The sequence below is a fragment of the Oryzias latipes genome, chromosome 21 (genome assembly GCF_053564925.1).
Source record: "Oryzias latipes strain Hd-rR chromosome 21, Olatipes_Hd-rR_3.1".
Classification (NCBI taxonomy): Eukaryota; Metazoa; Chordata; class Actinopteri; order Beloniformes; family Adrianichthyidae; genus Oryzias; species Oryzias latipes.
This window is the reverse complement of record NC_136257.1, coordinates 18,097,993-18,120,875: the sequence shown is the minus strand read 5'-3', so window position 1 is coordinate 18,120,875 and position 22,883 is coordinate 18,097,993. Positions and strand designations below refer to the sequence as shown.

At 39.6% G+C, this 22,883-nt stretch overlaps 1 protein-coding gene across 24 annotated transcripts in view; it reads right to left on the bottom strand.

Annotated features, from left to right (window-relative positions):
- The window catches only part of gulp1a (GULP PTB domain containing engulfment adaptor 1a), a 121,603-nt gene that overhangs the window by 2,645 nt on the left and 96,075 nt on the right, over window positions 1-22,883 (bottom strand). For 8 of the 24 annotated variants that reach the window (XM_011489573.4, XM_020712833.3, XM_078939363.1 and 5 more), the window contains 9 exons: window positions 11,251-11,312; window positions 8,393-8,464; window positions 5,619-5,717; window positions 5,351-5,488; window positions 5,120-5,236; window positions 4,853-4,939; window positions 762-989; window positions 475-613; window positions 54-148 (listed from right to left, as the gene is read on the bottom strand). In XM_011489573.4, the coding sequence (XP_011487875.1) occupies window positions 54-148; window positions 475-613; window positions 762-989; window positions 4,853-4,939; window positions 5,120-5,236; window positions 5,351-5,488; window positions 5,619-5,717; window positions 8,393-8,464; window positions 11,251-11,312 (1,037 nt within the window). Of the gene's footprint in view, window positions 1-53; window positions 149-474; window positions 614-761; window positions 990-4,852; window positions 4,940-5,119; window positions 5,237-5,350; window positions 5,489-5,618; window positions 5,718-8,392; window positions 8,465-11,250; window positions 11,313-17,523; window positions 17,637-22,883 lie in introns of all 24 variants that reach the window. The other 16 variants (XM_078939368.1, XM_078939370.1, XM_078939374.1 and 13 more) reach the window with 3 other exon arrangements.

Here is a 22,883-nt window from a genome sequence, read left to right as displayed (position 1 = left end):
CAAGAGGACATTTGGAGTTTGAACATCCATTTTTGGACAAATGGAACACTCACCTGCATCTCATCCAGCTTGGACTGAATATCTGGGGGGAAGTCTGCTGCCCCGCAGGTGAACGGATCGAAGGGTTCTGCACCAAACAGGTCTTTGCCTGCAGACACAAACAGCACATCAGCGTCACAGAGCCCGAGAAAAGGTCTCGACTTCTCAATATTTTTGCTACACAGTGGAGCTGCTTAGGTTGAGTCGAACTTCACGTTCGCCACAAGAAAATCCCAAATGGTGGCCATTTGTAAAGGTGGCAGTCATGCACTCAATTGTTACAAAACTATTCATCCCAAATTTGGTGCTTGTTCCACAAAACACACAAATATTTTAAAACTTGCTCCACTATCTTCTTGAGCGGGAATCATCTATTCTGTCAAACATTTTTGGACTTTAAGGAACCTGTAACCCACAAACTGTGAGCTCGCTCACTTATGTCAGGCGGCAGCGTGGTCGGTGGAGGAGGTGGACAGCCGTTGCTGGCTGGCACAGGAACCAGCGGGGTCACAGGTGAGAAGGGGACCATGTCAAAAATGTCTGTGGACTGTTGTCTTGTGGAGATGCTTCCCACCTGCACACAAATGCAGAGTCAGTGTGATCACAAACACAAACCAGTCGGCTATTTCTGCAGAATAACGAGATACAAATAAAAAACAAAGCAGGAAATAGCTTTAAAGAGAGTATTAGAGCAGAAAAAAAGAGAAATTAAGAGTGTTTACGCGAGGCCGCGGGATGCTACACCCCTCGCTAGCTTTAGGAATAGGAAGAGCAGGTTGGGCAGGTGGAGGAGTTAGTAACCCTGTGGAGAGGTTGGACTCCGGCGAGCTCATAGGAGTGAGTGTGACAGAGGAGATCTCCAGACAGGAGAGCGACTTGATGCTGTGGCACCAGAAGAGAGAGGAGGGCCTCTGCAGCATGTACGCCTCATTGGTCGCATTTATGTGCAGCTGTTAAGAGAAGATTGCAGACAGAGAGTGACCAGAAGGGAGTTACTCAGTCTCAGGGAGCAGAAGGGGTGCAGGTAAAGGAATACACAGCTGATGATGCACACACGCACACACACACACACGCTGCTATTTGGCCTCATTAGATCTTGAATGTATCACATTCCTCATCAGAGCCCTCAGGTCCGGAACAGCTTCCCCCTTACCCATGGACCCAGACGCTCCAAACCTGTGTCGACTGAGGTCAACTCTTCTATAAACTCATGGCTGATTCACGATACATGAAACTCGAAGTTTACATCTGAAAAATCATACCAGTGTTTTTAGCTTTAGTTGACCATAAAACAAGTTTTAAAGTCTTTTTAAAATCATCTTTTGATCTATTTTAAAAGCGTTCCCTGTGGTCTTTTAATTATAATTATGCAATTTTTAGCCAAAATCAAAAAACTTTGGAGCAGCGGTAGTTCATTAGACGCCCGGGTTGTGGGCAGGAATGTTGGCGTGGAACAAGCCCAAACCGTTGCTGAGAGCTTTCTGTTTAAATGCTCTCCCGCTAGCTTACAACCCCCTTACCAATGCAGCAAACATAGTGGGGAATATTGGAGCTATCCAGCCGTACAGTCTAGGGCCAGATGTCAGCTCAGACGAGGAAAACCAAGATGTCTAGTCTATTCGTCTGTAAGTACATGCATCAAAAAGGAGCGGAGCAGGAAGCTTGTGGCCCACCCAGTGTGTTTTCTATAATCACAAATCTGATCTTTTTCAAACTGCATTTTTGCATTTGCTTCTGATTCACAGCAACTTGAACATAAAAAAAATACTTACAAATGCAGTTTGAGTTGAATTTTCTTTATATATGCCCTCCATAATGGGAAAAATGCTCTAAGAACTAAAAAAACACAATTTTAGGTTGGAAAAAGTTGATGTTTCTCTTCTGTCTTCCCTGCAGTGACCAGAATACTTCCAGTTTGAAGAATTAGTAAGAAACCACGATAGAGAAACAAGGTTAAAAGCTTCTCAGAATGAGAGCCTATTGAGATCACAGCAATTGAGGGTCTTCTGAGCCACCGTACACATCTTCCCAGAAGAAGAAGTGGGAAAAGATTGGTTATAAAGGACAGAAACCACTTATGGAGAAGCACACTGAGGCCAGAGATAGAAGCAGCATTTTAACAAAGTCCGACAGTCAAGTAGACAAAGAGATCAGTTTGAAGGACTCCTTCAGTCTCTCCAGCTTTATAACACTTGACTCTCGCTTATCAAACATTTAATAATTTTATTTAGTAAATAAAGCTGGGTTGCCCTAAAAGCACAAGTTATCCAATTTGCCTCTGATTTAATGAACAAAATATTTCTTAATGTTAGCTTTTTTTTTAAGGAATTGTATTTCCAGTTGTTTTTTTTATTCCAAACTGCTGCTGTTTTCATGCTAACATTTATGTAAAAGGACAATGCTTTTATGAGGGGAGCTCAAGATCAAAAGGAAGAAAAGTACGGATGTTGGAGAAATAATCTTGAAAAAGTCTGGACCCCCTGCAAAGCCCCCAGAGGGAAAGGCCTTCTGCTGCCTGTCTAATCTCCTGTTTACATCCTGTAGCTTTACCACTTTCATCCACGGTCAAACATCCTTGTTTTAACCTTAAAATAAAGGTTTTGGATTTAAAAGCAACTTTTTTTTTTATTTCATGCTGTTGTCTGATGGCAGAGTGTGTGGTCTGCAGAAGTTCAACCTCTTAAATACCCCCCATTTCCCTGTTAAAGACAATAAGAGGCTGAATTTCACCAACAGTTGTCTGCATCCGTTTGACGTGTTTGCTTTCTTCATCATCACTGAAGCCGAGAAGCCTTTGGACAGATGCTCTGCCAGAACATTTGGCAGCCTCTCTGCAAACACACCTTGATCTGCTGAAGCTGCCTGAAGCTAAATGCTGTTCGTTTTACCTTAGACAGCCCTGCTCTGCATGTTATACCTACTCGCCTGTTCCAACCCCTTTGAACCGGGTCATCGGGTCTGTTATCACTTCTAATAACAGGAATTTAGCAAAACTGCAGAGACTTTTTTACTAGACTATGACGTAGAACTTTTAAATCTTTACACTAGTTACCCTGAGGAGCTTCTAGTTAGACAGACTGAATCTGTTTAGGGCCACAATCTACATATAAAATACCTGGAGTTTATGCTTCAAACACTCTGCTTCTTCACAAAACTTTATTATTCTCAAGCCCAAACAAAAACCACCTTTTCATTTGTTTTTCTTTTAACCCTTTACTAAAATTTTTATTTCACACTACTTTATATCTAACGCTTATTGGTTTAACAAAGCCATTTTTGTTCTATCAGTGTAAAGTGCTTTGAGTTTGTCATGGTTTAAAAAAAAAGGCTTCCTTGCTGGGGGGTCTGAGGATGAGGATGCAGAAAACACTGACACAAGCAGAAGAACCCTCTTAATAAACTAGTACTGCTGTGCACAGTTTGAAAATATATTAAATGTGTATTGAAACAAAAATAAATACATATTACCCTTAAAATCAGAATGAATTTTAGATTTAAAAAAACACACACTTCTTGTAGTAATTTCTGTTTAGCTGGTTGACTCCGACTTTATGCTTTAGTTTTTTGTTCATTTCACTTTCAGTTATTGTTTTATCTGCTAAAACCTGTTTACTTTTTTCTTTAAGGCTGACATTCTCCTCAGAATTGTAGTTTTATCCATGAAAAAATGTCTTATCTTTGTGATATGTATTTGGATATTTTTTTCTGTGTCCTAACTTGTAACTTTTCACATTTAGTCATTTTTCTTTCAAAAGCTGAGTTTATGTCTTTTATTTTAAAAGCTAATAAACCTGCCACTATTAAATCTCCATTTATTAAATATAATTACTATTCCGGACATGTTAGAGGAACTAATGTAGACTGCAAACAGTCATGCCTTATTACTGAATCAGTGACAAAACTGCCAAGCTTCTTTTCCTAACATGCCTTTTTGTACCCTAAAAAAATGAGTCAATTATAAAATTCTTTAGATCAAAAACCACCGACACTAAAGTGTTTCATAAACAAAGGATATCAAGTTATAAGCAAAAATGACTTTAATAAATGCTTTTATTTCAAAAAGTTATTTGCTCATCAAACCAATGGAAATTCCTTTTCAGTTCCGCTGACTAAGAACAAAGTCACAAAGTCATAGCTGTCATTGCCCTGCTGGAAACCAAACTGTCTTAAAGGTCTTCAAAAGCTTCACTTAAAAAAAAAAAAAAAAAAAAAAAAAAGGAAAATAAATAATAATAATATTTTTATTCAGGTCGTGATCATTGACTGTATAAGAGTACTGGACCTAGTAGGTTCCCACTCACTTCCGGCTTCAACTAAAGGAAGTCAATTCAGTCGCCATTTTTTCACGATGCAGATGCCGCCATGTTGGAGCCAGATGACTTCAGCAGTGATCAGTCTGTGTTGGTTTGCGACATCGTTTCTGTCATAACCACTCTCTCCAATCAGGGGTGAGTAAGCTTGTAAGAAGTCCGCACCGCTACCACTTAAAAGCGAGCTCAGGAGAATCTGTCAATCAAATGCTTTGAACGTTTGATGCAAGACCACATACTTTCATTGAGGCATCTGATTGGCCAGTTTACAACTTCAATAACTTGCACTACAGAAAAAAAAAACCTGAAAAAATATGTGTATATCAAGAATATATTAAAGAAAAAGTTATCAGATCAAGAATGGTTATTTTGACAAATAGAATAACTGGATTATAGCTGTTTATTTCTCTAAAGAAATCAATGGGATTTTGGCTTTTTGAAACCAGCTGGTACTTCTTGTTTCGGGGTGCAAATACTGTAAATTCAATGCATGTATTCCTTACTGGTGGTACGTGAGCTATCATCAGCTGCTCCTCAAGATCCTGGAGCTGCTTCTTCAGCTCAGCATTTTCTGTTTCCAGTTCCTGAATCTACAAAGAAGAATGAAAACACAACAAGTAGTTAAAGAAAATCAGACCTCCTCAAAACCTTATAAATCACTACATATTTCCCTAAACTTGCAGTTTCATTTTTTTTTCCCCCAATAATTGAACAACAAAATCTGACTGATTCAATCAGTCCCAATTTGAACTTTCCAGAGTGAGACGTACTCTCTTCTGCAGGCCTCCGATCTGTTTTCTGGTCTCTACGTCTTTACCGCCAGACTCCAAGAACTTCTTGTAGGCCAGATCGAAGGCCTGACCGATTGTCAAAGTAATCTCTTCTGCCTGGAGATAAAAGCAACAAAATGTAAGCAAATTGCTCTGAGTTTTTCTTAAAAAACTGTATAGAGCACTAGTTCAAATCAACAATTGAACAGTCTATAAAATAAATGAGCGTACACATTTCTCACTGTCAAACACATAACACAGGTGTTTGTTAGACTCCGAGTCTTTGCAGATAAAAGTAAATATCCTTTTATCGGTCTTGTCATCCGCACAGAAGGATATTCGGTGTAATTGACAGTTATGCTCCACGTCCTGGAAAACAAACACCATTCAGTTACTATTTACAGAATATGTCTGAGCATATTTTGGAGTACATGGCAACTCTAGATGGGATGGGGTCTGAGTGCACCTTAGAGATAGAAAACCAAAACTCAGGACTCACTTTTGTTTTGGGATCCAAAATCTTCACTCCATAAATGGAGATCTGAAGCTCCACTTTTGGGATCTTCTGACCCTCTGACTTCTTGATGTGTCTCTGAAACTGACAGGTGAAGAAATAAAAAGCTGATTTAAGACCTATTATGTTTGTCTTAGGAGAATATTTCTTTAAGGTATGAATAATTTACTTGACGCAGGAATTCATTTAAGCAACGAAAGAAGAAGAAAAAAAGAAAGGCAACAAGTAGATGCCTAAGGTAATTTTGGAGCCAAAGTGGTTTGATGTATATTTGTAACAATAGGCATCAAGGGGTTATTGGTTTAACAAGATTTTAAAATACACAAACAAAAACACATAAAACCTTTTCTATTCAACTATAACCCAAATAAAGAGAATTTATTTTTAAATATATTTTTGGCCAAAAGACATTTCCATTTGTCACAGGTTCATTGGATGGATTGAGCATTTGTCAATAGAATAGAATAAAATACAATAGAATAGAATACAATAGAATTTTAGGGGAAATTACCTTGTAAATAGTAGATGAACAAAAAAAAAAAATTAAGAAAATTACTGACAACAAAATCTATCTTCCAGTGTCTATGAGATGTTGTAGAGTCTAATAGTTGACAAGACAGGTAAAAAATATATATATTTTGAAAAACTCTAGGTTTTATACTTACAAAAATGGCTAAATGAAATTAAATGACAAATGAATTGCATCCGTAAAAGAGTCAACTAGACTTAAACTAAGTGAGAATACTCAAACAACCAAACAAACACAGGAACAAATAAATAAATAATTACATCTAACTGAATTAACTGAGCCATCGAAACAAGTTATATTTACTCAAAGGATTTAACATTTAACAATTACATAAAGCTTTCCTCCAAAAATGAAAATAGATAAATGAATTTTTCCAACAACTCTACAGGTAAGTAACCACAAAGTCAAACTTTACTGAAGAATTTAAAGAAAATGTGATTAAAAAGATGAAGAGAAAAGTAAGAACTCAAAAGATAACTGCATGTGTGTGCTTCATTTAGGTAATCCTGCTTTGCTGAATAGATTGAATAAACAAAATGATGCTGAACTACAAGTGAATGGAGTAAAAACAATAAAAGATTTGAAAAAGCACAGAACTCAGCCATTACTGTGATGCTGCTCTGATTGATGCTTGTTCTCTTATGATAATTAAATATTTTATTGAAATAATGTCCACTAAAGCTTCAAGAACATTAAAACACCTCAAGCTTAGAGGTGGTAATGAAGGTATAAACTACGGGCACATTCAACAATGTAAACTCATATACAGCCAATTATTGTGTTTAAAAGGTCTAAAGAAAGATAAATAAAATTACTAAGAGAAACTGGGAAAAACAATCAAATGAGATATTGTGGACTTTTTTTTTAATGTATGTGTCTTGGATAAAATGCGATATATTTAGTTAAATTTACACCTTAAAAATAAGGCAAAATTACATATTGTCTAACAAATGTTGTAATCCCTTTTTGTAGAGCAGCGGGAGATTATCTAGTGGATTATTTTTCTGCATGACTTCAACGTTTGCCAGCATGAACTCAGCAATCCAGAAAGATTTGTTTGTATTAATAGTCACTACCAGATGGCTCTGTTCACAGAAGTTGGTAAAAGTTTTACTTCTGCATTTCTAGCTGCAGATATTTCCTGCATGAACATCACCACCCCCCTACCCCCACCCCAATAATTTTAACTGAACACTGAGAGTGCACTTCCAGGAGAAAGCACCCAGGTATTTCTACATTAGCCAACATAGACCTTCAAGGACGTCCCTGACCTTTACAAACTCCTTCTTTTCCTCAGCACTTGATCTTTGAAAGCAAAGCTCCACTTCCTTTAACTGCCTGTGTATCTGGGAGAGTTACCATGGAGCTGTGATCAGAGAGATCAAATGTATTGTGACAACAGAGCTTTGGGTTTGAGAAAACAAGCCTTCCCCCCTCCCTGAAAAGGCCCCACAGACTCAGCTGTTGGCAGGAGGAGAGAGCAGGGAGGCCAGAACATCCACATTAGCAGGAGTCTGTGAGAGAGCTGCACGGGCCGTTCCCAGGACTAAAAGGTCTGCTTAAAGGGCAGCAGTGCCGGGCAGTATTTTTCCTGGAAGGAACCCAGGTTAAGTAACGATCAGTGAAGCTCACCACAAATGTGGAGGCCTGATGGTGTTTTATGATGCTGTTTTTTTCCCTTGGGGGTGGGGGGGTGTTGGTGGGGGGGGGGGGGGGGTGTTTTGATTCCAATGGATAGCGGCTGTTAAATGAGCTGAATCAGAAAGTTTCCTTTCAGTTCTCCAAAAGTGTCCTAAGTGACGGAATCTGCACTTTACTCCCTTGAAAAAGAGATTCTTCTCAATCTCAATGGGACAATTCCGGGGTAAATAAAGGTTAAATAAATAAAATAAAAGAGGAGTTCCTAAAGTTATTACAAGATGAAGCAAGAATCTCCAAATAATCTGATTAGGAGAGACACTCGGTGGAGGAATATTCTCCAGCTTGCTGATTTTTCCATCCACATGTGGAGGGCCGGCTGAGCAAAGTGCTTATGAGGCACTTCCAGGCATCAACAGCTAGGAGCTGAGGAACTCCAAGGGCACCTTGCTGAGCAGGACCAACGAGCAGGACGTGGGGGTGGGGAATGGGGGGTTTTCACTTGCTCCCACCTCCTTCTGCAAACCAATCTGCTCACTCAAGAACTGACCCCTTTCTTTTGGGCGGATGCTGGTCCGGAGGCTGGCTTTACCTTCAGCTTTCTCACTGCATCCTTCACAACTTCAGTGCCTTTGGGGGCTTCAACCTCAGTGTTTCCCAGGAACTGGAGAGGAAGAGGGGACAAAAGTTGGAATTAGTGAAGAAAAAAAAAAAAAAAATCACAGAAAAAAAAAATCATTTACATAAATGCATTACATTCGTGTATAACATGAGTCAGCTGGGCTACACGGAAATGACCCCGACTGACGGTTTTCCAGTAGATGGAGCCATTGCGCTTAAACAAGCCCTCTGAAACAACACATAATGGTCCACCATTGCCAAAACTTAATGAGCAACCAGAGGCTGTTTCAACATCAGAGTCCATAAACAGTGGTGTCTAACCACTGACTGTATATGAGAACCTTGTGTTCCAAACAGGAAGTACCCTCACGTTCCAAGAAGTCAAAATCCCATAGACTTCTATTGAGAAATGAACAGCATCACTCAGTCATTCCATTTGTCATTACAATTATAATAAATATTATTCATGCTTACGACAAAACTAACTCTTTAAATATCACTCGTATTTTTCATGCTGTACAGCAAAAAATAAATAAAAAATAAAAAAAAGGGAAACCAACTACTCTGTTGGATTTTTCACCAAAATTGGTTTAAAATGTTCACTTCTGCAAGTCAACATAAAAAAAACCTCCTACTTTGTTACTCAGGGAAATCTAAAAAGTTTCATTTAAAAAGTCAAAAACAGTGGTGTTATCCAAAAGTGTCAGCATTCTGCATACATTAAGTGTGACAAATGGACTCTCTACACACTTGTGGTTGTGCCTTTGAGCGTCGCAGACACAGGCCAGCGCACGTTCCTGACCAGTACCTTCTGGAGACGCTTCAGAAGGCAGATGGAGCCTGGAGGCTCATCCATCACCTGACGACGCAGCTGAAAATGAACCTCCTCAGTTTTTATATCTTAATACGAAGCATTCACACGTTCATTTCAGAGCTGCAGGAGGGTTGAAAGTGCATAGAAATGACAAAGCGCCGAGTTCAACCTTAAAAAGTCTGCGGTGTTTTCTCCTCCAAAATGACGAGTTTGACTTAAACGGGGGAGGGGTGTCTTGTATGAACACTGAAAGAAATTGGGACTGAAATGTGATTTCTGATGACACCAGCAGCTCCGACATCGTGATGTTTTTTTTCAAAGAGCAACTGAGACTGAAACAGACTTTAAGTCACCTCAGGTCAAACAGATTCAACTCAAAACAAGAACATTCCTAGTGGACTGGCAGAGATCTTCACTGCTGCTGCGATTTCCTGACACGAACACAGGTTCATTCTAGGACAGCTAAGAATTTAAAGCCCCACTTCGATGAAAATGATGTCTCTGGTGTTTTAAACATGTTCTTGTGGCATCTTTCTGATGATGGAGGACATTTAGAAAAAAAAAATTAAGCCTAAAAAGCAGGTGAAAGCTATTTTTTTATTACCGGTAGTCTATAGACATTTTTAAGAGCTGTTGTATTCTTTTTTTTTTTTTACTTTTTGGAAAACAAAAAAAAAAAAAAATAGAAAAAATCCCAGACTGATGTCAACACCAACCTAGAAACAATTTAAGGATGAATAAAATCCAACAAACTCAGGGATAGAGCAGTGTTGAGTCTAAACGACAGAAACCTCTGCTAAGAAACTGCTACATGTAAAGATGATCATTTAAAAGAAACTGGACGAATATTTCTGAAAAAGTACTTATAGTTATAGTTGAAAAAGTTATATAGGCACCTCTTACAATCAAGTGACCTTCGAATGAATCGAATTGTTTTAAACTTTTACACAAGGTTCTGTTGCTTTACCAGCAAAACCAAATGGAATAAAAGACAAAATAACAGCTGCATCCCTCCCTGGAATACCTTTTACTCTTGCTTTTTTTATTTTAGAGGTAAGGCAAGGCAAGTTTATTTGTATAGCACAATTCGTACACAAAGTAATTCAAGGTGCTTCACAAAACAGAAAAATGCATCAAAATCACAATCCATCATAGAAATAATCAACATAAAATTTACTTTAAAAGAAAAGAAAAAAATTGAAAATTGATTTAAAAATAAAGGAAAGGAAAGGAAAGAAAAGTGCAGATAGACCTTTCAGTCATATACACGGCTAAACAAAAATGTTTTAAGTCTAGATTTGAACATGAACACAGAAGAGGCCTGTCTTACGACTTCAGGGAGGCTGTTCCAGATTTTAGCTGCAGAATATTGAAACGCTGATTCCCCTTGTTTAGTTCTGACTCTGGGAATCAACAGGAGGCCGGCCCCTGAGGTCCTCAGAGTACGAGATGGTTCATATGGCACTAACATGTCAGAGATGTACTTTGGTGCGCGGCCATGGAGAGACTTGTACACAAGCAGAGCTGCTTTGTTTGCTTCGCTCAGGAGCTTTGAACTGGACAGAGGATACATCAGTGGGGGCTGGAATTCTCCTTTTATCTTACTAAAGTGAATCCCGACAGGTCATCCTACTTTTTGCGGAGATCATAAATAACTTGAGCTCTATAAGAAGCTGCTGCTTTCTGGAATGTTCCATCCATTGACTCAAAATGCATGTGGAACTAAAGCATGTGCATTTAAAGTCTAATGAAAACCTATTACGTTTGTCCAGCTTTCCAGATGTAAAACAATTATGAGTCTGCACAGTTTAGATGCAATATATTCAACCCTATTTCATCTAAAACAGTCTGGCATCCGCTAAAACAAATTAGAGGACTTTCTCATAAAAAACAAGCTGAATTTGACTTTTGATTTATTTCTAGCAGCTAATCAGCATGTTTTTGTTATCCTGGTTTTACATTTACACATCCCTATCAAGGCTCATTAAAGAGAAGCAGTGTGATTGTGATCCTACCTTGGCGTTGTAAGCTATATAGTGCTTGGCCAGAGCCTCCGGGGTGTGCATCCATGATTTATCTGAAACGATACAAGCAGCCCCCGCACTACATCAGCTTGGATAAATGGCTTCAGTCAAAGCAGACGCATCATTAGCCACATGAGTGGCTCAATCGCAAATTAAATTAGTAGAAAAAAAAAAGAATTACTATACAACACAGCACTTTACAATGAAAAAAAAGGTAAACATATGTGGGGGGGGGTTTAAGTTAAAGAAAAGTTTAAACTGGAACTGGACGGGCAGAAATGTTCATGTTCTGATTTTAGAAAATATGTTTAATCACTTGGATTTGCCACTTTCTGTTTGCATCTATTCAGTTTGTCACTTAATTTTGAAAAAGCCACATGATTTTCCCAATTCAGCACGCCTACATCGCTTCAGCTTAACGGTAATCACATTCATGAAAGGTTCTGGAGGCAGCATTAACAAATCAGCTTCGTTGAAATACAAACCAACAAAAAAGGCCTACCAAGACATATTAAGAACCTTTGGAGGGACCTAAAATCAATTCAGAAAAAAACTGAAAGATTGTTCTAAAATAAGTTTATTTTATTTCAAAATGAAGAAAAAAATACATTTGTGAATTGTCTTTGATAAGTTAAGATATGTTTTGTGTTTTATACACAATGTAAAACAAAGCAAAACCTCTGTGTCCATAAAGTATGTTTTTATGAGCACACACCTGTGAATATAAAGTAGACTTTAATTACTGTATATGTTGTAAAACTTTAATATTATCAACAAAATTTTAGTCAGGTTACCTCCATGTCAACAAAAGCTAAAAAATTCTTAAGATCCAACATTTTTTATCCCCCAGGCTGGAAAATCTGTGAAATTCCACAACATTTCCACACAGCCCCCTCAATCAATGCATCAGTTGTGGTAAGTTCTGAAGAATCTTCAACCAAAAGTGAGCGGGAGATCAGAAATCACAGCAGGTCCAACAGCATCCAATTATGCTGCTATCAGTGCTTGTTAATTCTCCTCACTCTTCATTTCCCGCTCATAAAATGGCTTATCAGCACAGTAATGAATTTTGTCATGAAAGACGCATGACTCTGACCTTGGGGCAACTCGACTTGTTTCAGTTGATTGATTGCTTTGAAGACACTGCAAGGTGCACAATGTGATTCAAGCATGTCCACTGCATGAAAATGCAAGACGGCTTACTTTAGGTTGATGTTACGTTGATCACAATGTGATGAACTGATCATGAAGAGGCTCGTATCTGCTTCCATTTTAACATGTTAAGTTTGATGTATCTCTTGAAAGTATTTAAAAGTCTTACAGGTTTCTTTTAAAGATCCACTCTGATTAAAATTGTTTTTATTAGTGTTTTTTGTTATTCTTGTGGAATTTTTATACTCATATAAAGAAAATTAAGATTAAAATAGCATTTCTGAGTATTTCTTTATTCAAATTCTTGTGACTAGAGGAGACGAAAAATGCTGTTTGTAAAAAAGATTGTTTTTGTTTTGTAGAAAACTGAATTAGGCTAAAAAAACATAATCATAACTAGAAGGAGCTGCATTTCCAGAAGAAAATGCAGGGTTGAATGCTGTACTGCTGAATGAAAGCTGAATTTGCTGAAGAAATGGCTGAACTGTACTGGAACCTTGAAAAGTTAAAGGTTCAAAAGTCCTAGCAGAAATAAGCGGAAAACGTTGAACATTGTAATAGTAGAATGGCTAAAACAGGTCAAAATTTGTAGAAGGAGTTAAGCATTAAAGCTGAAATTGTTGAAAAAATGGCTGAACTGTTGAAAATTTGAAGATGTTGCTAAAATGGCTAAAAGTGCTAGCATTGGAATCAGCATCATCAACTGACAAACTGAAAAAAACAAATTGTTTGAGAGTATCATATTGGTAAAAGCTACATGTTCTAAGTTGATAGAAAATTCACTTTTTTCAAAATGGCGCTTTTCTATTGATTTTATCTCCATAGCAACCATTTTATGTTTGGGTCGCCGGGGGGGGGGGGGGGGGGGGGGGGGCGAACCGATCGACGTCAGTTTCAGACAAATCAGAAAAAGTAAACCTTTGGACGTCCTTAGCAACGAAGTTTGTTTGTTAACCCCGCCCACATTTCTTATAAGTCCAGATCCAATGAAGTTCAATATGTTCAGATCCAGCCATGGATGAAGTTTATTGCAATATTTGTTTCAGATTTTGTCATAAAATGGCCGCCAAACAGTAAGTTGTGTCGACATCCCATAATGATCTCTAAACATATTTTATAGTCCAAAGCCTTGTGATCATTTTAATGTTTGAATGGTGTCTTTAGCTATAAGTATGTTAAAGTTATAATGGTTGAAAGAAACAAAGGTTTGCAAGGATTTTTAATGTATTTCAATGAAGCAAAAATCTTGGAAAATCCTGTAAAATCCTGGAATATCTTGAAAGGTTCAAGGATTTGAAAGACCAAAAGTAATAGCTGAAAGAATTAAGCTGAAATATCTTAACATTGCAACAGTAAAATTGTTAAAATAGGTAAAAACTGAAGTTTAAAATCGCCTCACATTTAGGCACAATATGGCCGCAAACCTGTAGTTTGTGTTGCCATCCCATAATAATTTCAAAACTTATATTGAAGTCCAAAGTCTTGCGAGCAGTTTAATGTTTGAACGGAGTCTCTAGCTAAAGGCATGTTAAAGTTATAATGGTTGAAAGAAACAAAGGTTTCAAGGATTCTTCATGTATTTTAATGGAGCAAAAAACTTGGAAAATCCTGGAATATCTTGAAAAGTTAAAGGATTTGAATGACCAAAAGTAATAAATGTAATGAGTTGAAAGAGTTGAACATTTTAATAGTTGAATGGTTGAAAAACTTGAAGTGTCCGAACGGGTCTCGAACCGGGAACCTCATGCACCATAACTTACCTATGTATTTTAATAGGGCAAGAAAATCCCGGAAAAACTGGAATATCTTAAAAAGTTGAAGGATTTGAAAAACCAAAAGTCATAGCAGGAATAAGCTGAAAGAGCTGAACATTTTAAAAGTTGAATGGTTAAAATAGGTGAAAATTGTAGAAGGAGTTAAGTGCCGAAAACGGCGGAAGATAGCATAAGAGGAAAACAAAGGGTTGAATGCTGTACAGCAGTGTTTTTCAACCTTTTCTGAGCCACGGCACACTTTAACTTTAAAAAAAATCCCGCGGCACACCAGCATCCAAAAATTAAAAAAAAAAAGAGAAATTCATAGTCTGTATTGATCTACAGCCCTTCCCCAATCTCACATGCATTTTTGAGATAATTGTTGCAGAAAAAGCTGGAAACTGCAGCTGTTTTTTTTCTAAAAGATGCAATAAAAGTTAAGTTAGAAGATTTAAAAATAGTTTGATGTGTGTTCGTTGGTTTCAAGACGTTTAACAACAGATCTCCTTGTGATGCGTCATGGGAGATGTAGTGCATAAAACAGCCGGAGATCGGTTTTCGGAGCTTCATTGTTTTGCTCACTTGTTCCACGGTCTGATACCGGATTCTGTGGGAAGCTACACCGCTAAAGACGAGCTTTAGCTGGTATTTTTGGTAGAACTGAGAGACTTTACGAGCTAAATCGGGACAAGGAAGTGAAGACTTTAACCACTTCTGATTGGTCAGACTGATGACATGTGATTAAGCCCCCCAAGAATGATTGGTGGAGACAGTTAAAGGGACGGGACTTTTCCAAAATACAGCCGAAGGTGCAGCTGAATCGCGGTACTGTACCGTCATTCTTATCAAAATGTCTTTAATAAAATAAAATAAATACAAAGAAAAAGTATTTTACGATCTTTTATATTCCTAAATCCTCAGTGTTTTATCAGGGCCTGTTTGGATGAACAGAGAGCTGAAATCCTGGAGATGGGAAATGTTTTTAGATCAGTTAATGAGGGCAATTTCCCACGGCACACTAGTGTGCCACGGCACACTGGTTGAAAAACACTGCTTTACAGCATTCAACCAATTAAAAGACAACTGGAAACACTTTTAAACCCGACCAAACGCAGATCAGAGTGGGACTTTAAAGTATTAACAAAGTCTTACAGATTTCTTTAAAAAAATCTAATAAATTGTAGTAGTAGGTTTTCATCTGTACTTGGTTTTTGAAGTTGAAGACATTTCACCTCTTATTCTGAAATAGCTGGTAAAAGAGCTGGTAAATACGCGCTCATGGGGGAGGAGTCCCTGAAACTGGATAGTATTGTCTACTTAGACTACATGGTTTTGGGTCGTTAGGAGTCCTTTGTCCTCAGCTGGGGTTGGGGCGATAGTAGCTACCCTCCCCAACCTGGTCATCTCTTTCAGCTGTTAATGACCTAGGTGAAACTGGTTCGGTTTGTTTGGGTTTCAGAACACTGCCGTAGATGGATGGAAGAATGAACATGAGACCACCATTCTTATTAAAAGAAAGTTTATCTTTCTTGACAAAGATGGCTTCTTTCACTCCTCGCTCAAACCATCCTTTCTCTCTGGCTAAAATTCAGACTTCACTATCCTCGGACGAGTGGTTTGTGGCCTTCAGGTGGAGGTGTCCCTCAGACTCAGGTCCACTTAAGTTGGCTCTGTGATGTTGGTAAAGTGTAGAGGTTGTTTAGTGTCTCCTATGTTCTGGTCATTGCGGTTCTCTTTGCAGTGAATAGAGTTCACAACGTTGCTGTTTGTAGCTGGGAATTTTGTCTTCAGGATGAACCAGTTTTTGTCTGATAGAATTAACAGGTTTGAGATGAACTGGGATGTTATGTTGTTTGAAAATCCTTTTTAGTTGTTCAGACAGGCATGAGATGTAAAGACTGGAAATACTGTTCCCTTTAGGCCAGGGGTCGGGAACCTTTTTGGCCGAGAGAGCCATAAACGCCACATATTTTTAATTGTAATTTCGAAAGAGCCACACAATAATGTGGTGTCCCTTTCCCACACTGAGGCACGGAGACTTAACCTCATTTAAGGTTCTTTGTTCTCGTTATTGCAGACCGCAACAAACGCCGTACAATTGATTCAGCAACTCCTGAATCCTCCCAGCCCTCCCATTTCCCTTATTCGGCCCATAGCTGAACCCCATTGGTCCGTGCGACAGAACTGAGGGCCAATCAGATCTCTGCTTGATGCGTTTAATGAACTACAGAACTTTTACCGCGACCCAACAGCCACCCAGCCCAACTCAGTCCGCGACAATATGTTTAAAACTAAATATACAAATGAATGTGTGTATTTGATGTAATTTCAACATTTTTAAAGTACAATAAGTCTGTGGATTCTTTTTAATAACATTGTTATGCTGTTGCTAATAAATGATGAGTATTTCTCGTGGTGGTTGTTTTGCTGATGGTCTTGTCTGGTTGATACGTGGTGAGTTTCTGCTTCATGCAGGCGTTGAGACTTTAAACGTGATCGTAGGTTAATATGAATGTTCTTTAGATGTGAGACAGACTGCTCACATGCAGACACGGAGCCAAACACACACTCACACGCTGCAGTGAGTGACGGGCAGCAGGTTTTACGTTTTTACAATCCCTGCGCGATTCACCTGCTGTCCCCACAACCCCCCACCCCCTGCTTTCTTCCTCACACATCCCGTCCCCGCAACTGCTCGCTCCCGTCTCTGAGAAAGAGGGCGCAGTTTTAGGCACGGCAATTCACAGGTTTCCGGCTGGTACAAACTCTGTGAAATAATAGATAATAGTAAACTGACCTCGGGCATCGCATTGCGCCCGAGAAGGACTGGTCTAATGAAAAAAAAGTATAATTAAAGATTTGTCTGCGAGCCACATGTGACCATCAAAAGAGCCATAGGTTCCGACCCCTGCTTTAGGCTCTTGTTCCTTCTTGTCTTTTTACTTGTATGTTGGGATTTGGTGAATGCCCAGTTGGGATATCCACAGGTTCAAAGGGCTTGACGGATATGTTGCTCTTCTTTCTTCTTTCCGTCAGAGCTTGTAGGCACCTCTTGGGCTCTGTGTTGTAAAGTCCTGATAACGCCTAGTTTTTTTCTGTAAAGAGTGGTTTGAATCAAATAACAGGTACTGATCAGTGTGAGTAGGCTTCCTGTACACTTCAACCTGGAGCTGACTGTCATCTCCAATGATCACTGCACAGTCTAGAAAGGCTAGGCTGTTCTCCTTTGCATCTTCCCTGGTGAACTCGATCTTATTGTCGACCGCGTTGATATGATCTGTGAACGCCTCCACTTCCTGGATTTTGATCTTGACCCAAGTGTCGTCCACGTATCTGAACCAGTGACTAGGAGTAGTACCTGGGGAAGAGTCCAGGGCTCTTCTCTCGACTTCTTCCATGTACAAGTTGGCCACAATGGGCGAGATAGGTGAGCCCATAGCACAGCCGTGCCTCTGCCTGTCGAAGTGTCCCCTGAATTAGAAATATGTGGAGTTGAGGTATACTTCCAGCAGTTCGCAGTTTACCAGCAATTTCAGAATTGACAAAGCCTTTTGGATTAGAGATGAAACGTCTTCAACTCAGGGCTCCAGACTAACTTTTTTTCATTAGGAGCACAGTGGCCCCCAACTGAAAATTTTAGGGGCACAACCAGAAAATTTAGGGGCGCATACCATAAATCAACATTCTAACCAAATCTACTAATTTCCACTGTTATGAATAAATACTTTAATAATAGATGCAGAAATTACAATGCGCTGTTTCAAATTCAGTGTCACATTTTAATCTGCACTTTTGAAGATGTAACAACAAGGTAAACTGACAGAAGAAGGTAAACTGTAAAAGAACGGGCGATGTTCACTGGATATCAGAACAATCGATACAGATACCTGAGATCAGAGAGAGGCTCAAAAACTGATGGAAATTTATCTTGGTGACACCAAATAAGTGCAGCCAAGACCCACAATAAGCGTGTTTGAGATCACCCAGGTGGACGCAACGCTGTTCAGATCACCTGGTGTGTGACATATATTTTTGTTTTTGCTCCAACATCACCTGTCAATCATCACAAAAAATATCACGAGAAAGGGGCGGGAGCAGCAAGGCCCCAACCTACCGAACGCAGCTGGAAATTTAGTTCTGAACTGACTGAAAGCTGGCCCACGACTACAAAACAATGCATTATGGGCCATGTGTCCTGATGGTTTTTGTAGTTAGTGAGGAATTGAAATAATTTAAAATACCAATTGATTAAAAATAGGCTACATCCATTACAAAACATTCAAATAAATATAAAATATACAATAACACAGATCAAACTAAGGGGGAGAGGAATATTAAAACTAAATTGAACTGAATTGAACTTCAACTTCCTGTTCTCCTTCAGTCTCGCCGCAGATTCGCCATCAACCCCCCCCCCCCCCCCGGCCTGGTCTCCCCGATGATCCAGGCGAGCCGCTGGTTCATCTCAAACACTTCTATCCATTTTCACCACGTGTTTTAAGTGCGTCTCGGACTAAACCGTGTTGTTGCTCGCACGTGTTTAAAGTTCAAGCCCCGTTAGCTGTCACGCATGTAGGTGTGGGACATTTATTCTCCTCAGCTGACCCGACTCCCGCGGGAGCGGTGTGCTGCCGTAACAGCCGTGCATAAACAATTTGGTTGGGGGGATGCGACGCCGCGCGCTTAACCGGAACCCCCGGAACCTCTGGGTCTGTGCGGCCCAGAGAAAAGTTCAGCACGGACTGCATGCATTTAGAAAATTACGAGCGAATAGATACGTTCTAAAAAGGAAAGTAAGGAACTCCTTCATGTGGTCTGGGGAGGGGGCTGTCAGGTTTCCTGCTTTCAAGCCCGATCATTTTCACGCCCCCAATAGTCATTTACTCCACCGTGATTGGTTGGTTTGTCAGCTCCGCACACGACAATGAAAAGGTGTCATTCATACAAATTGGCAGGACGCATTAAAATTAAACTTTCATTTCAAGGTGGGGGCCACAAATAGCCCGCGGGCCACGATTTTGAGACCCCTGCTGTAGACTCTGGCACTGGTACACCAGCCGCAGGTCAGAAGAACGAATCAATGGTTCGCTTGCTCATAGCTCAGATGCACGCACAGGTCGTGATGATATTTGTCTCCGTTTCCTTCCCACAGATGTTTACGCGCGCTCGATTATCTCTAGGCCCCTCCCCCTACACGCATTTTAGCCACTTAGGCGAGTGTGCGCTCTCGTCTCATGAGTATGTGGGCGGGTTTGTGTGTTTGCGTGCGTGTACGCTCGTGTCTCATTGATTATTTCATTGATCATTGACGTGCCCCTTCCACGTTTAATGTATAAAAAATAAGGAGGGCGGGGGAGGCAAATTTACTGGTCGCACATGTGCGACTGGATGTAAAATTCAGTCGCACACTCTCAAATTTTGGTCACAAAATGCGACCAAAGGGTCGCAGTCTGGAGCCCTGCAACTGTAAAAACCAAGTCTAGATGACAACCTTTAAACCTACTACTACAATGGAATCTACCTGGATTTAGAGTCTTCATGGACCTGTTTCAAATAAATGATTTTTCCCTCTGTTTATTCAGTCCTTTAATACATAAAGTGCAAATGTGTTTAAAATCTGGCTGAAATTGTTACCAAAAACAGAGAAGCTACCTATAGTGAGCTTTATAACTTCTAAAGCTACACTCGCATCAACCTCATTAACGTGCGCTCAGCAACTATTTGTATTAAAAAGTCTATGCACATACACGTTTTGGGCTTGTGTTCAAAACTTTTGTAATCCTGCATCGCTACACAAGTTTTTATGTCCATTTTTGGGCTCTACGTACAACAAACACAGCCATTATACACACATTAAAAGTTCAACCAATCAGGGACTTGGAATGGTTGTGATGTATGGGTAGCATGCGTTTTAATTCATGGACGTGCCAACAGTTTGAAAATTGATCATGAAGGAGAACTTAATAACTGCGGTTTTTACCCGCTTCATTTTTTTCCAACGGGTCTCTTTCCAATGTGAGTAGCACTAGTATCAGGTAGCAACAGTCCAATGAGAATACCATATGCTAAGAGTGCATTCAAGAAAGCGCTATCACATGCCCAGCGTGTATGCAGATTTGGTTACTATTAACCTCAGTTACATTTTGCTTTCTCCACAAACCTGCTTTTTGGTCTTTCAAGTGTCAAAAAGTAGATTTTTTTTGTTTTTGTCTAGAGCTGGACTCAGATTTTTTTTTTTTTAAGCAGCACAAGATACCAGCAGAGGTGGCCAGTAAAATCCCCTTTCAGAGGTTTCATCACCAACAGGCAGCGATCAAGGCCAATCATCATAACGCTTGAGCATTTCAGGCAGGGAGAGCTTGTCAGAGGCTGTGGATGTCAGCTGACGGGAACCATCAACCACAGTGTCAGTTTCTTGTGTAAAAATTCTGTGGGGGAGCAGGATTTTGCTTCTACTTCAGAACAGGCACATCCCTGCAGGGTCCTGAGCTGGTATTATAGCTGGTTATTCGTTTATTTTTTTACTCCAGCAGATGCAGAGCAGAAGAAAGAAGCATTGCCTGAAGTCTGCATAAGTCTGGGAGTCTGCAAAATACTGAAAAAAAAGTTAGAGAAAGTAGCAATGGTATTTACTACTAAAACTAAATAAGATAAAATGGTCTTTTATTTCTTAATTATATCCACAAATGCAGATTCTTAATGCGCAAATACCAACTCTCAGTCTAAGTAATCTCAGATTACTATTGTGGATCTCAGTCCACAGTTCATTGTTGAACATTGCCGGTGATGATGTCTCACATCTGATAGATTCACAATCTATATGATAAGATAGGTATATAAACAGCACAACTTTAAAGACGGAGAGTAGCACCTGTTGGATAAAGTGGTTCAAACATCTCTTAAATGGTTCAAACTGATCTGTGCAGTTAAGGCTCAAAAAAAAAGTTGGTTCATTTTAATGATGTTCTGTGAGGTCAGTCTTGGTAGCAATGGGGTAGATGCTCCTTTAAAGAAAAACAATATCCTCAAAGGACTTAAATGTAAAGCAATGGCATGATTCCTTATTTTTAACCGGTAGGGGGCCAGCAACAAAAATTTCAGACAGACTGAATGGAAAATCCAGTTGACAGCAGAATGGCAAGAAGGGTGCCATATCAGAAATGGTCTGCACAGACTGTCCTAAGCTTTCTGGACAAATTCATGTCTCTGTGTGCTGTACAAAAGAATAGAGACAACATAGCAACATTAAAGTATTATTGTTTACTCATTAAATCAATACATTAAAATGTATACTGAGTGTTCTGCATCATAGTAGCTAAATTCTAACTACTTCTAAGTGTTTGCACAGAAGGAATTGATGAACGCTACAAAGCAATAGCTTTCACTGTTTGTAATTTTGTTATAACTCTAATAAAAATGCACGAGAAAATCATAATCTACCTGGAGTGATCCCTGATCAATCATAGTATAGACAGACACAGTTGACCTTTAAGTTAAAAAGACATACGATGAAACTTGGGGTAAATGTGGATTCACCAATATAAACATGACATTTTATAAAGATGTGTTGAATGCATTGCCTGAATATGAGAACTGCGCAGAGTGACCCCTCCCATGAAATAGGAATCTTCTGATAAACCAGGGAGATGATAGCGAGAGGGGATAGGAGGGAGATTATAGAATGGGGGGGTAAAATCATAAAGCAGCATGAAGCAAAAAGTTGCTGAAAGTTTATAATCATTACGGTCAGATTTAGATGTATAACAAATCTAAAAGGTGCGGGGCCTGTCCACACACACACACACACACACACTCAAATGTTACAAACATACCTATCAGCTCCAATAATGTTCACATACAAACAGGTAAACATGGACATAAAACAACTAACGTTCACACACGCATACTTATGCATTCAAACTAACCCGTGTGAAACATTTCATTCAGTCACGAAAACTCATGTGCTCGAGTGAGTGTTTATGTTCTTCTAAGGTGGATGATGGACTGTAAAAAGAAGGAGGGACAAGACCAAGCCATCCCCACACCAAGACCCCAGAACCCCCCCCCCACACACCAGAGACCAGGGAGGCAAAAGGGGACAGAGAGTGCAAGCTCCAGCACACCCAGAAGAGCAGCCCCTTGCCACGCCCGGAGGGCCCAACGCGGGGCCCCGCCCCATGAGAGCACCCCCAGCCCCAGACTAGCAGGATACAACCACCAAGGAGTTCTGAGGATCCCCCCACCCCTTCATTAATTATTATTAATAAATAACTAAAAGCAAACTGAGCAAACTTGTGATTTAAACTGGTAGCCCTTCGTATGACTCAGTACCCATGAAGTAGCTCTCAGTTTCAAAAAGGTTGGTGACCCCTGGTTTAGAGGGTCTGAGAAAGAGACTGGAGGCAGAGCTGGAGGTGGCAGAAATGAAGATGAGGAGGTTCTCTTTGAGAGTGACAAAGACCCAAAGGATCAGGAATGAGTACATGAGAGGAACAACTCATGTTAGATGTTTTGGAGAAAAATCTAAGGGAAGCAGATTGAGATGGTTTCTACATGTTTAGAGGAGGGACAGAAGTTTTTCTTGGTAAAAACAAGGCAGACGATGAAGCTACAAAGAAAGAGGCCTGGATGAAGACCAAAGAGGAGGTTAATGGATGTGGTGAAGGAGGACATGTGGGTGGTTTGTATTAGTAAGGAGGATAGCGTTAGATGGAGACA